Raw genomic sequence first — 14820 nt, 5'->3', positions numbered from 1 at the left:
TAAAAAAAATCTGTTAATTATTTTGCACTAAAATAAATTAACGTATCCTCAATGTGACATTTGTCAAGGGGCAAGACCATTTTGATAGCATTTTGTATTTTTACTTTTAATGTAAAAATATATGTCAACCTATGAATATAATTTCTACTACATTACACTCTTCTGCAGTGTGTGTGTATGCTAGCTGCCCCGCCTCCACCCATTAAGACCAAGACACTGTATGACTGGCAAAAGGGCTCTCAGACTGTCCATGTTCAGAAAAAAAAACCCCAGCAAAAATGGGGGGAATCCATATAAAGACTCAAGTAATATACATAACGTCTATAATATACATAAACATATACATCTGGACACCCCTGGCTTAAGTCCACCACGAGACGTTAATATTGTTCTTTATACACTATTCAATATTTACGTCGTATTACTTTCTAGTACATTTTTTTAAAAACCTTCAATTAAATGATCTACTGATGATGTGTGTGGCCATTGTTTATAATTAAACCATAAGCGTTAATCTTGGTGCAATTATACGACACCAACTGACATGCAAAGGCATGCAGTCTGAGCGAGCCTCGGGCTACACTTAGTAGTCCGTGCTCTGCCTTTCATTCAAACATCCCAATAGTTATGAGCCACAAGAAATACACTGCAAGTTAGTGGCAATAGAAAGCCAGAGAGCATCAATAAAATGTGAAATAAGTTTATTCTCTCTCCAAGAACAAATATAAACCAAATTTCAACAGCCCCTTATATAAGCAATTGAAACTCTCCTAATATTTACAATATAGAAAATAAAATAAATATCACCCACTTCCTGCAAACAGTACTTTGTGACTGCAATGTATCTTCTCATCAAGAGGGACATGTCTCCAGCTTGGACAGGCTTGTGAAAACAACAAAACTCAATGATGTGATGTTTAGGAAATGACCTGTGCAGTGGAACAAATCCTGTATATAAAAAAAGAGAGAACAATCTCTTATACTTGAGCTGAGGAGAGGGTAGAGAGGTTGAGTGCACACTGACCCCTAGTGGCAGCATCAGAAGTTAACTCATGTTAGTAGCTTCAATTAAAACCAAAGCCGATTACAGCAACTTAGACTCAATCTAAGCAACGCGTTTCACTGGAACATTGTTCAAACAGCATGACAGGGTTATGAGAAGAGTGCAAAACTAAAAAAAAGCATATTTTATGGCTTACTGATGGAGGAAAAAGTGGCAGTTCTGTCAAAAGTCCAACACTGCTCCACAGGTGAAGCATCTGGAATCAGTGCTGTGGTTCCAGAGCAGGCACTTCAGTACAAACTGCTCTGCAAAAATTGACTGGAGTTCTGTTTTGCAGGCCTTTAATGGACTGGCTATTTTCCGTTATCCAAAAAAAAAAAGTGTCACCATCTGGCAAGTCCAAGTCCCTCAAGAGAGGAGGCTTGATGAGTCAGGATCCAACCAGCCTTCATCCAGGTCCAGTCTGTTCTGCAGCCACTCACGCGGACTGGAGGCCAATAATTCAACTATTCCCTGCAACACAAAGACGACATGCAAACGTAAAGTCTAGTGGGCTAAGTTGGTTTAATTTAGCTGAAACACTCACCCTCGTCATCAGAGTCGAAGCCAAAGAGGCTGGAGCAGCGCTGGAGTCGGAGGTGACCCTGTAGCTCCTCTGCGCTGCTGAACGTCGTGAAGCAATTGACGCACCGTTGCCTCTGCGACACGCCGGCGACGCTAGCCTCTACCGGCACGGTGTTCAAGTCATACGACTGGACGGACGATACCTCCTTCCTTCGTTTGGGCATTGTGATGTACTTCTCGTCGAGGTAGACCGTGGGAGGCGCCCGCATGTGCTTCTTTCCGTACTCTGCCAACGTGTCCATGCATAGCGTTGACATTTCATCCTGATTTGGTTTCTGGGAGTGATGGCGCCTGCTTACGGCACACTTTCTGTGTACGTGTCCATGTTCACCGGCGGTGCTGTCCAATAGCTCAGGCTTTTCTTCACTTTTTGGCTCAGTGGCTATTTGAGCGGAAATGCTTTGGACCGGATGCAGATTTTCTTCCTTAGCAGTCTTTCTTTCACATTCTTTCTTAAGTCCCTTGTCCACTTTGTTTCTCCTAACCTGGGTAGCAGTTGACTTCTTTTTGGAGGCTAGGGGTGACGGTTTTGTGGATTCATCTTGACTGGTGGAAGCAGGGCCTCCGCTGGTCGCATTCTTCAACTTACTTTTCAAATTGAGGCCGTCTGTGGCATCGGCTTTCTTTTGACCACCTTTCTTCCGATTAAGTCTTTCTTCCGAAGAAAGAGATTTCTTCTTTTTAATAACACACTGCTTGGTATTCCCAGGAAGACAATCGGCAGGGCTACATTGGCTTGAAAGTGTTTTGTCCACCATTGTCATGTTATCAACCGCTAATGTTGGCAGGGCTAATTCCTTTGAACCTACCGAGACTGCAGACTCCTTCAAAGGACTTTTTCTTGATGTAACCTTTTGCTTCTTTGCCTTGCTGGCCCCTGAAGAGTCAGTGTCTTTTGAAGCACAGCGCTTCTTCACGTTCTGCGATTTCTCAGTAGTGAGGACTGAATTGTGAGATGCAGCAGTAGAGCCTTGGTCAGATGCTTTGTTTTGTTCTACTTGAACACTCTCTGTCTTGTCGCTTAGTGATTTTTTGGACTTTGCCTTATGCTGCAGCATCTCTGTCTTGGCAGCATCGCTGTCGTGCTTTTCCTTCATTTCCAGCTTCCCAACAGTGGGAGACCCTGTGGCCTCCAGGCAGGCTGCAGGGATCTGGGAGGATTTGGTCTTTAGACTTTCACCGTTTCTACCTGCAGTGGTGTTTTCATCGTGGGTTGCTTTCCTTGACTTTGGCGGACGCCCTCTTCTTCGAGGAACTATCGTGTTTACATTAACCTGGCTTTTCTTGAACCTGTGTCTCAACTTGCCCCAGCGGCCAAAGAACGGCGTCGTTAAGGTTTTCGCCGCCATGAGGTTAGCCTTTCTTGTTTGCCATTTCCTTAACCTCAAACTTAGACTGTGATTTCTTGATGGTGGGGTGCTGTCCTTGTTGGAAAGATTTGTTAAAACATTTAAATCCTTGGACTCTTTTCTCGCTTTCAGCTCTTGTTTTATCACAGATGTTTTGACATCGGGAGGAGGAACGCCGGTATTTGCTTCCATCGAGGCCTGCCCCCTTAATGTACGAGCGGCCTGGCTCAAATTCCCTTCTACAGTTGCAGCAACAGCTTTTGGTTTATCCTCATCTATTTTCTTCATCATTGTGCTGTTAGGTTTATTTTCCGTCTCTAGGTCCACACTCTTTATTGGCTTGGCAGGTTTGGAAGCGAAGTGCTCTTTTTCATGGAGGTTCAGTGCCCACAGACAAATAAATAGTTTGGAGCAACCTGGTAAGCAGCACACTGCCTGCAGTGGACTGTGCTTTCTGGCGTGTCGTCTCATTTCCATTCCCGTTTTGAATCTGGCGGTGCAACCCAGATGGAGGCAAGGATGCCGAGGGCTGAGTCGATGTCTTTCCACGTGATGCTGAAAATGTTCAAAACTCCATAGAACCCGCATGCATATACTGCATTTATTGTTTGCGACTTGGAATGACAGCTCTAGCGGTTTGATGTCACCGCGGTGACGCTCCAGGGCGTGGTAGAGGAGTGCAACACGGTTTTTGGCGAGGTCTGTAAACCAACTGCATCCATCTGCTGGGCAATAAACTTTTTCTACAGGCTCTGCCTTCTTCTTTTTCATTACCTTTGTCGTGTTCTTCTTTACGCTATTCTTTGAACATTCCAGAGGTTTCTTCTTCGGAACCGTTGACACAAAATAGTCCAAGGTTTCTGCCACTTTATGGTTCCCCTTGCGCTCACCTGCTTTGTCTTCTGCGGCCTGTGGTGGATGCGGATGCTTTCCTTCAGCTTTTGAGGTTGCCCGTTTAATTTGGTCAGGTTGATTCTTTGTGTCAATGTGGCCATTTACTTTGTGGGCGGGAGATTTGCCGGCTGCGTGTTCATTTTGTTTGTCGCCTGGTTTTGTCATTGATCGCAGACACCTGGATTCCGATAAATGTGCATCCGGTTGGGTGACAGATTTGCTACGGAGAGAAGACTTCCTCAGTCTCCTGCTACTGTGACTGCCTGATGTTCTGCTGGGAGCCTTAGCTTTGGCAGAGCTCTTCGGTGCAGAGGAATCTTTGGTCTCGGACACGCAGTCTTGTTCAGCTTTACTTCTTTTCAGCTTTTCGATATGATCAGACAGGTGCATCATGGCCAGGAGGTCGTCTTTAAAGATGGTTCCACAAAACATACACTCATCCTTGCGGAAATGGAACATTGCGTGCACAACTACATGTCTACCCTTGAAAACCTTCTGGCAAAACGTACAGCAGTACTCCAACTTGGATTCCTCCGATTCGACTTCTTCAAAGTCATCATCGTCGTCTTCTTCAACATACACTGACCTTTCTTCTTTTTCTTTATGTTGCATAGATGCACAGGTTGCTGGTTCTGGCATTGTTCGACTGGAGGCATCGGGAACATTGTATTTATTTTGAAGCACTGATGTTGATGCCTTGGTGGGGGAGACTGGAGGACATTTGTGATTATCCATGTCTTGAGGAAGTTTAACAGGCGGACGCTTGGAGGCCATCTTTGTTTGTAAGGCAGACACCGATGTTGATGTCGGACGTTTGTCACCCTGTGTGTCTTGAAGAACTTCAGCAGGCACAAGCTTGGGGGCCATCTCTGTTTCTAAGGTAGACACAGATGTTGATGCCTCGGCGGGAGAGGCTCTGGGAAGTTTGTGATTTTCCGTGTCTTGAGGAATTTTAACAGGCAGATGTTTGGTTTCTACGGTAGATACAGATGTTGATGCCTTGTGAGGAGAGGATGTAGGACGTTGGTGATTCTCCTTGTCTTGTGGAAGCTTAACAGGCAAAAGCTTGGTGGCTGTCTCTGTTTCTAAGGCAGAGATGTCATTTAGATGAGTAGAATGCTGAGGAGGTGCATTCATCTGAGGATCTTTGGCCTTGTCGGTACATTTTTTGCCATTTTCCAAATGAGAATGAAGTGATCTTAGCTGTTGTTGCCCATCTATGTTGTCAAAAGCCTCTCCATCTCCAGTGTTTGGAATATTGATTTTAGTGGAAACCACTGAGGTGTATTCAGGACTGCTTTGTGCATTACTGGAAGCTTGGGTTGGCTGCTGGGTGGCTTTCCCTACTGCTGAGCTTTGTGAAGCAAATGTCACCTTCATCTCAACAGAGGCTTCTTCAGAGAGTTCTTGGCATGTAGCCGCAGTGTGTGGGATTTTATCTGTGCTTTGAGAGTTTGCAGTATTACAAGAAAATATAGAATCCGTTATTCCAACCAACTTGTGAGAAGGAGAATCTTCTTGAATCACCCTCTCTTCTGTGAGCTCTTTTGCTGACATGTTATTTTGTTCCAAACTTGTGCCATCCCTCGTTTCCGCATTACCTTTCTCACAAAGCCCTCTCTGTGGTTGTTTGGGTGGACTGCCTTGCGCAGAAGAGCGTGTAATTGTTGATACGGATCCATGAGTATTGGACCCATTACCTTTTCCTTTGTGCCTCTGCGCATAGCAGTGCAAATGTTGCACAAACATGGTAGCGTCCCTTGCTCTGAGGATGACCTCTTTACCACAGGGCACCTTCGCCGGCTGCAAAGTGTCAGGAAGCTTTACTGTGGGTTTATAAAGGAGCATCTGAGGGTAGCCTTTCTGTCTGTTGCAACTATCTTCATTGAATGTTCCCAGCAGCTCATTGTCGGGTAAGGACAGCTCCAGGATGACCTGCGGAGCTGATGCTGGTTCATCACATTCCTGCTCGTGCGTGGTACAGGAGTTTACCGTTACTTTGGGTTTTGTGTTGTTCTTGAGTTGACCAGATTCAGGTCTCCTTGGGGCAGATGACTGGTTCTGTTTTTTACGCTTTGACTCTTGCAAAGTACCAGAGTCTTCCATGAGCCATTTGGGTTTCTGAATTGTCCGTTTGGGGGGATTTTTTTCAGATAGTCGGGTCGCTGGTCGCAACTGTTCATACCCAACGTCATGGATCCTGTCAAGCTGCCAAAATGAACGTCTCAAAGGTTGAGAGGGTTTCTTTGCATACTGTGACGCATGGCTGCTCTTCTTTTTTGCAGCACCGTCAACAGTCAATTGGCCCAACTTTAGTCTTTTGGACGTCTCCTCAGCGCTACCTTCTTTATTGTGACCGTCTTTATGATTGCGTTTCTTTGCTGCTCTGTTGTGATCTTTCTCTCCTGTTGAGGCGCAGGACAACTCTTTGGCACAATAGTTTGTGACCCATGTTTCCGCCATAATTTCTTCAAGGGCGGCATCAAGCACCTTCTTGCTCATCAGCTTCAAACAATTGGTCCGCAAAGTAATGAGGTTCCAAAACTCGGGGTCAAAGTAAAGGTCCTTCTTCAAGACCTGCATGCAAAAAAACCCCAAACACAATTGACTTTTAATGTGACATTGAAATATCCGAAAAAAGAAGCACTGCAAATGTTGTACATCTTTGCACCTGCAGGGTTTCAAAGCGGATCTGGTTTCTGATGGGGCTGTGCTCAACATGGTACTCCTGGTCTGGAAGCACATAGAGCAAATACACCATCTTGTAGGCCTCCACGCTGCGCTCCACAAAGAAGACCAAGAGCGCACATGCCCGGCAGACTTCCAGATCGTTGGGGAGGAGGCCAGCGATTGTTTTATAGATCAGCGACTTGGTGATTGCGTTGCACGGGAGGCAAGACTTCAAGGAATTGGCGCAAAGCTCCACACAAAACTGGATGCCCTCTTCACCCAGCTGGCAAAACAAACACAAACGTCTACAGATGGTCCAAAATATGAAACGACCATACACCCCATATACCTGTTCCATTCTCACCTCTTGCAGTACAACTCTGATGAAGGGGAAGATGGAGTTGACGTTGGAGGCAGATAGCATAAGCTGACGACTTTCCTCAAGAAAAGCTTGCTTGGAAGTTTTCAGTCGATTGTGAAGGTTGCTCCACACAAAAACAAGCTCGCTGCACAGGGCACAAGTGGTGATCTATACGTTATTGCTTCATGGTAATGCACTATAAATAAAAGGAAGCCATTTCAAATTGACTCACCAAATGTAGTACATGTCACCCCGAGAGAGCTGCTGGGAGAGGAACACCTGGCACAGGGCGAGCAGCAGCTCATTTGTTTCCTCGTACTCCAAACTACAGATGATGTGCACTGCATCTTTACCGCTGAGGTCGCCCAGCTAAAAGAAAGCGAATACAATGCAATTCCAGCACACCGCATACTGACACCATTCTCTGCACCCACCTCTTTACGCAGGCGATCATGCTGCGATGACTTGTAAAGCCACGTGAGGTAGACCTGGAGGAAGAACAAGTGTTGCCCTGCCGTCGGATGTCGAATGCAAGACTTAGCCAACGCTAAAGCCTCGCTGACTCGCTCACAGGATAAAAGGTAGCGCACCCTGAGCTCGAAGAACACTGGCAGCTCAGAGCTGAGGCATGCGTCCACTGAGGGACATCAAAATCACATGTGAGTAGGTCTGTCATGATCACAAACTTTGCTGGATGATTATTGTCTCACAAGTTATTGCCAATGACCGATATTGTCAATGTTGATCCTGTAGCTCATTTTTAAGCCAATATTGGTCAATATCGGTCAGACATACCTAATGAGAATCACTCACCTTCATCCTGAGGTGAACTGGACTCACTGAGTATTGCCTGCAAGGTTGGACTGGCCCAGGCGCCTCCAGCCCGCATCAGTCGGTCCACCTGAAGTAAGTGAACATTCTGATACCTCGCAAGGGCCAAATTACATTCCTAAAAAGAGCCAAAGGACATTATCAGTGGCATATATTGACAGCACACAGAAATGTGCTCCTCCAAAGTTGACACAAACAAGATACTTCAACACACTTAGATGATGCATTTTCCTAATTTCACGCACAAACCCGCAGAATGATTTTGTATTCACCTGGAATGTACTGCGGAAGCCGAGCAGTGGCTCTTGGGGGAAATCTTTTTCAGCAAAGAAAAGCAGCAACTCAAACACACTCCTGTGGGCAAATAAATATTTACAAACAAATAAGCAACGTTTTTGAGAGAAATAAAAGTGAATAATGTGAATAATAAACGTGAATAATATGTGCATTATGACCGGTGAGGATATTTCCATGGTCAAAAAAAAAAAGACACTGCAGTTTTGAAACAATGGTATCCAAAGTTGATATGTAAAGAAAGGCACCCTCTGCGAGGTTGACTTTGTACTTACAAGGCCAAACTACTGAGTGTGTGAATCACGTGATCGCAGCTTGACGTGAAGGAGGATGAGGCCCGAGTGAAGTGGCAGAGAGCCTTCTCCAGGATCCTGAGCCGAGGGAGTGGCATCTGCCATCGCGAGGCATACTCTTCCACCAGCTACATGGAGGACACAACAAAACAGGACGTGTGGCCACCTGCTTATCAAGTGTGTGTTTTTTGAAGTCGGCGATGCACTAAACTTTCATGAAACCATTCCGATACGCTCCTGCTAAGGTGATGTACACACGGCAGCCGCTTTGAATGGCTATTGAGTGTTTTAAGTTAACTTTCAGGTTCAATGTGTCATTTAAATATACCGTATCATGCCGATACATTTATATTTACTACACAAGTGTAGTACATGAGGTAAAATCCACGTGATTCAAGTAATTCATAAACCACTATTCTTAAAACGAAACCGATGACTTGGCCGGATGTCAAACTTTGGCTAATTGATGAGTTGATTATAATAATTACTCATTTATAAACAATCACCTTTTTTGATGGGGGGTTTGAACCTATTGGTCACCTCGGTTAATCAGCAAATACAAATACAACAAAATAGAAAAAAATAAACAGTCTTTCGAAGTTTACTGGTAAATTCGTGCGAGCTGGCTCAGGCGAAAAGCAGCATTAGCAAGCTAGCTGATCAAGCCAGTCGTTACCGGAACAATGATTGACATCTTTCTGATTATCTTTGGATGTAAATACTCGTTTTGAGACAATGTTCATTTTTAAATCAGGTACATGCTCAATCTTACCAGCCAATGCTAACAAGCATAGCCGCTAATGCTAGCCTTCCAGTTCTGGGGGAGGGGAGTAAGCTAATGCTAACACCATCGACAACACGACAATGTCGGCTTCGGCTCCCTACCTTGCAAAAGTCGAGGCAGAATCGGTTGCCGTTTCCCCGCAACTCGTCGCTTGAGTAACGACTTATCAATGTCTGCAACTGTTTCTCAAGCCCCTCCAACTCGAACACACTGCCCTCCTCCGCCATACTGGCTGCCTAGCCTCGCTCGTAGCAGCCCAGCCACACAACACACAGCGACTGCAATGTTGCCATATCTTGCGAAAGAATCACACAGCCACCTCTATGAATAGCAGCCCAAGAAAAGAAGCCCAACTGGCAACTTGTATAAAACAGAACAGAGGCCACTTTGTTAACGGTATCAGTATGTACGTTTATTATTGTATTTTGCACAAGCAACAGCTAAATTATATTAAACACACGTCAAAAACCGGATAAAAGACGTGTATTTTGCATATGCAACCGCAAAACAAGTAAACAAAGCCAACAAAAACTGTTTAAAAGGACAAACGTGAGCCATCTCAAATAGGCTTAGTGTAAAACCTCTTATATCCTTGTCCTTCTTGTTCCTCTTTAACACATAACTCACATACCTAGAAATTTGCAGTAGAGTTGGGTATCGTTCACATATCCAGTATCTGTTCCTAAATTGGTACTCGCGGGGCTTAACAGTGCCCAAACTGGTATGAAAGCATGTAGATTATGTCCAAATACTTGCTAATTTTATGGAGTTTTGTGATATGCAAGTTGGACATAGTGTTTTAAGTAAATGCACCAATATGAAATAAAATCCACATTTCCCATCTCAGTACAGATCCAATGCTTCTGTGCTCTTTTTTCTCCCATTCTTTCTTATATTTGTTCAATTTTTTATTCTTCGGTTCCATTCTCTGGCGTAGTAGTGCATAAACCATGTGAGTGTTTGGGGGCGTGCCCTTGTCAGCACTCATTACAGCAACATCAATTATTGCGCTTCATTCTAGTGCTGGCGTGTGCCGCGGGGCACAAGCATAAAAGCATAAGAAATCAAATAAGCCTCAGAAATGTAGCTTACGCTTTTTCTATTTTGCCCACATTTTTGTCACGTGCATTACTGTATTTAAATAATTTTAACAAATGAAATACAAAAATCACATTCACATTCAAAAACCCATTGAATGTGAATGGGAATGGGAAAACCCATTTATGTTAATCACTTTATATTAATATTACAATGCATACCTTAAACTGTTGGTGAGCTATAACAGATTAATTATTTGAGTGGTGTTCTCGCTGCTTTCAGGGAAAAGACACTGGTATATTTGCTCCAGGGCCACCAGACTGGTAGACAGCCTGTATCCTCAAAACAACTGTAACTGCTAAAGGGACACCATTTGTCAGATTGTTTTCACTGTCCCCATCTCATGTCCTGCACTGCCCTTTACAGCTGCTGAACTTTGGGTTACTGTGTTATTACTTTCTGCACAAATTATTGCTGGAGTATTAAAAAGCAGTATATTAATTTTATCTGTGAAGTTTGGGTGTTATACGAGTGCTATGCTGCATAAAAAGTCATTGACAAATGTATTGATTGAATTATTGGGCTAATATTTTGAATTACTTACAATAAATCCATTTCATATGAAAACTGGCCTCGTAGTACGATGCACACCTTTTTGTTTTTCAAATAATGTTTAATCTGATTTAATATGAATTTGTTACACAAGTCATTATAAATACTGTCCAGGTCATATGACCTTTGACCTCCCAACCACCTTGTATCAGTAGGAATTGTCTGCTAGTACCATACATGCCTTATTGCTTTGCTACTCAACTTTGCTAGGATTTTATATAATTTTTTTTACACAAATTATTACCAATAGCTTCCAGGTCATGTGGCCTTTGATCTCCAAACCACTTTGTATCAGTAGAAATTGTCTGCTAGTACTATACACGTCTTTTTGCTTTGCTACTCAACTTTGCTAGGATTTTTGATGATTTTTTTCCACAAATCATTATCAATAGCTTCCAGGTCATATGACCCTTGACCTCCAAACCACTTTGTATCAGTTGGACTTGTCTGTTAGTACCATAAAAGCCTTATTGCATTGCTACACAACTTTGCTGGGATTTTATATATTTTTTTTACACAAATCATTACCAATATTTTCCAGGTCATGTGACCTTTGACCTCCAAACCCCCTTGTATCAGTAGGACTTGTCTGCTAGTACCATACACGCCTTTTTACTTTTATACTTAGCTTTGCTAGGATTTTAAATGAATTTTTTACACAAATCATTACCAATAGCTTCCAGGTCATATGACCTTTGACCTCCAACCCACCTTGTATCAGTAGGACTTGTCTGCTCGTATCATAGACGCCTTATTGCTTTGCTACTCAACTTTGCTAGGATTTTATATAATTTTTTTTACACAAATTATTACCAATAGCTTCCAGGTCATGTGGCCTTTGATCTCCAAACCACTTTGTATCAGTAGAAATTGTCTGCGAGTACTATACACGTCTTTTTGCTTTGCTACTTAACTTTGCTAGGATTTTTGATGATTTTTTTTCACAAATCATTATCAATAGCTTCCAGGTCATATGACCCTTGACCTCCAAACCACTTTGTATCAGTTGGACTTGTCTGTTAGTACCATAAAAGCTTTATTGCATTGCTACACAACTTTGCTGGGATTTTATATAATTTTTTTACACAAATCATTACCAATATTTTCCAGGTCATGTGACCTTTGACCTCCAAACCACCTTGTATCAGTAGGACTTGTCTGCTCGTACCATACACGCCTTTTTACTTTTGTACTTAGCTTTGCTAGGATTTTAAATGAATTTTTTACACAAATCATTACCAATAGCTTCCAGGTCATATGACCTTTGACCTCTAAACCACCTTGTATCAGTAGGACGTGTCTGCTCGTATCATACAGGCCTTATTGCTTTGCTACTCAACTTTGCTGGGATTTTATATAATTTTTAAAAATTAAATTCTATCAATAGCTTCCAGGTCATATGACCTTTGACCTCCAAACTACTTTGTGTCAGTAGGACTTGTCGACTTGTATCATACACGCCTTATTGCTTTGCTACTCAACTTTGCTGGGATTTTATATAATTTTTTTAAATTAAATTCTATCAATAGCTTCCAGGTCATGTGACCTTTGACCTCCACACTACTTTGTATCAGTGGGCCTTGTCTGCTAGTACTATACATGTCTTATTACTTTGCTACTTAACTTTGCTAGGATTTTATATGAATTTTTTACACAAATTTTACCAATATTTTCCAGGTCATGTGACCTTTGACCTCTAAACCACCTTGTATCAGTAGGACTTGTCTGCTCGTATCATACACGCCTTATTGCTTTGCTGCTCAACTTTGCTGGGATTTTATATAATTTTTTAAAATTAAATTCTATCAATAGCTTCCAGGTCATGTGATCTTTGACCTCCAAACTACTTTGTGTCAGTAGGACTTGTCTGCTTGTATCATACACGCCTTATTGCTTTGCTACTCAACTTTGCTGGGATTTTATATAATTTTTTGAAATTAAATTCTATCAATAGCTTCCAGGTCATGTGACCTTTGACCTCTAAACTACTTTGTATCAGTGGGCCTTGTCTGCTAGTACTATACACGTCTTTTTACTTTGCTACTTAACTTTCCTAGGATTTTTGATGAATTTTTTACTCAAATCATTACCAATATTTTCCAGGTCATGTGACCTTTGACCTCCAAACCACTTTATATCAGTAGGACTTGTCTGCTCTTATCATACACGCCTTATTGCTTTGCTACTCAACTTTGCTGGGATTTTATATAATTTTTTGAAATTAAATTCTATCAATAGCTTCCAGGTCATGTAACCTTTGACCTCCAAACTACTTTTTATCAGTAGGACTTGTCTGCTAGTGCTATACACGCCTTATTGCTTTGCTACTCAACTTTGCTGGGATTTTATATAATTTTTTGACATTAAATTCTATCAATACCTTCCAGGTCATGTGACATTTGACCTCCAAACTACTTTGTATCAGTGGGCCTTGTCTGCTAGTACCATACACGTCTTTTTGCTTTGCTACTTAACTTTGCTAGGATTTTTGATGAATTTTTTACACAAATCATTACCAATATTTTCCAGGTCATGTGACCTTTGACTTCCAAACCACCTTGTATCAGTCGGACTTGTCTGCTAGTACCATACACGCCTTTTTGCTTTGCTGCTTAACTTTGCTAGGATTTTATATGATTTTTTACACAAATCATTACCAATAGCCTCTAGGTCATGTGACCTTTGACCTCCAAACCACTTTGGATCAGTAGGACTTGTCTGCTAGTATCATACACGCCTTATTGCTTTGTTACTCAACTTTGCTGAGATTTTATATATTTTTTTAAAATGAACTATGATCAATAGCTTCCAGGTCATGTGACCTTTGACCTCCAAACTACTTTGTATCAGTAGGACTTGTTTACTAGTACTATACACGTCTTTTTGCTTGGGTACGTAACTTTGCTAGGATTTTTGACAAGTCCTACTGATACAAAGTAGTTTGGCGGTCAAAGGTCACATGACCTGGAAGCTATTAATAGAATTTAAATTCAAAAAATTATATAAAATCCCAGCAAAGTTGAGTAGCAAAGCAATAAAGCGTGTATGATACTAGCAGACAAGTCCTACTGATACAAAGTGGTTTGGAGGTCAAAGGTCACATGAGCTGGAAGCTATTAATAGAATTTAATTTCAAAAAATTATATAAAATCCCAGCAAAGTTGAGTAGCAAAGCAATAAGGCGTGTATGGTACTAGCAGACAAGTCCGACTGATACAAGGTGGTTTGGAGGTCAAAGGTCAAATGACCTGGAAAATATTGGTAATGATTTGTGTAAAAAATTTATATAAAATCCTAGGAAAATTAGGTAGCAAAGCAAAAAGGCGTGTATGGTACTAGCAGACAAGTCCTACTGATACAAGGTGATTTGGAGGTCAAAGGTCACATGACCTGGAAAATATTGGTAATGATTTGTGTAAAAATTTCATTAAAATCCTAGCAAAGTTAAGTAGCAAAGCAATAAGGCGTGTATGATACAAGCCGACAAGTCCTACTGACACAAAGTGGTTTGGAGGTCAAAGGTCACATGACCTGGAAGCTATTAATAGAATTTAATTTTAAAAAATTGTATAAAATCCCAGCAAAGTTGAGTAGCAAAGCAATAAGGCGTGTATGATACAAGCCGACAAGTCCTACTGATACAAAGTGGTTTGGAGGTCAAAGGTCACATGACCTGGAAGCTATTAATAGAATTTAATTTCAAAAAATTATATAAAATCCCAGCAAAGTTGAGTAGCACAGCAATAAGCCGTGTATGATAAGAGCAGACAAGTCCTACTGATACAAAGTAGTTTGGCGGTCAAAGGTCACATGACCTGGAAGCTATTAATAGAATTTAATTTCAAAAAATTATATAAAATCCCAGCAAAGTTGAGTAGCAAAGCAATAAAGCGTGTATGATACTAGCAGACAAGTCCTACTGATACAAAGTGGTTTGGAGGTCAAAGGTCACATGAGCTGGAAGCTATTAATAGAATTTAATTTCAAAAAATTATATAAAATCCCAGCAAAGTTGAGTAGCAAAGCAATAAAGCGTGTATGGTACTAGCAGACAAGTCTGACTGATA

General features: G+C 41.9%; 1 protein-coding gene across 1 annotated transcript; it reads right to left on the bottom strand.

Annotated features, from left to right (window-relative positions):
• Positions 1-684: 684 nt before the first annotated feature.
• Positions 685-9389, bottom strand: LOC131104674 (uncharacterized). Its single transcript, XM_058052121.1, has 10 exons — positions 9205-9389; positions 8302-8447; positions 8005-8086; positions 7715-7850; positions 7336-7538; positions 7134-7270; positions 6905-7046; positions 6542-6823; positions 1590-6447; positions 685-1516 (listed from the first exon to the last, which is right to left on the bottom strand). The coding sequence occupies exons 1-10, from the start codon at positions 9328-9330 to the stop codon at positions 1506-1508; spliced, it is 6123 nt and encodes a 2040-aa protein (XP_057908104.1). The 5' UTR covers positions 9331-9389; the 3' UTR covers positions 685-1505.
• Positions 9390-14820: the final 5431 nt, after the last annotated feature.

Source organism: Doryrhamphus excisus, chromosome 16, assembly GCF_030265055.1.
Source record: "Doryrhamphus excisus isolate RoL2022-K1 chromosome 16, RoL_Dexc_1.0, whole genome shotgun sequence".
Classification (NCBI taxonomy): domain Eukaryota; kingdom Metazoa; phylum Chordata; class Actinopteri; order Syngnathiformes; family Syngnathidae; genus Doryrhamphus; species Doryrhamphus excisus.
This window is presented reverse-complemented; position numbering and strand designations above follow the sequence as displayed.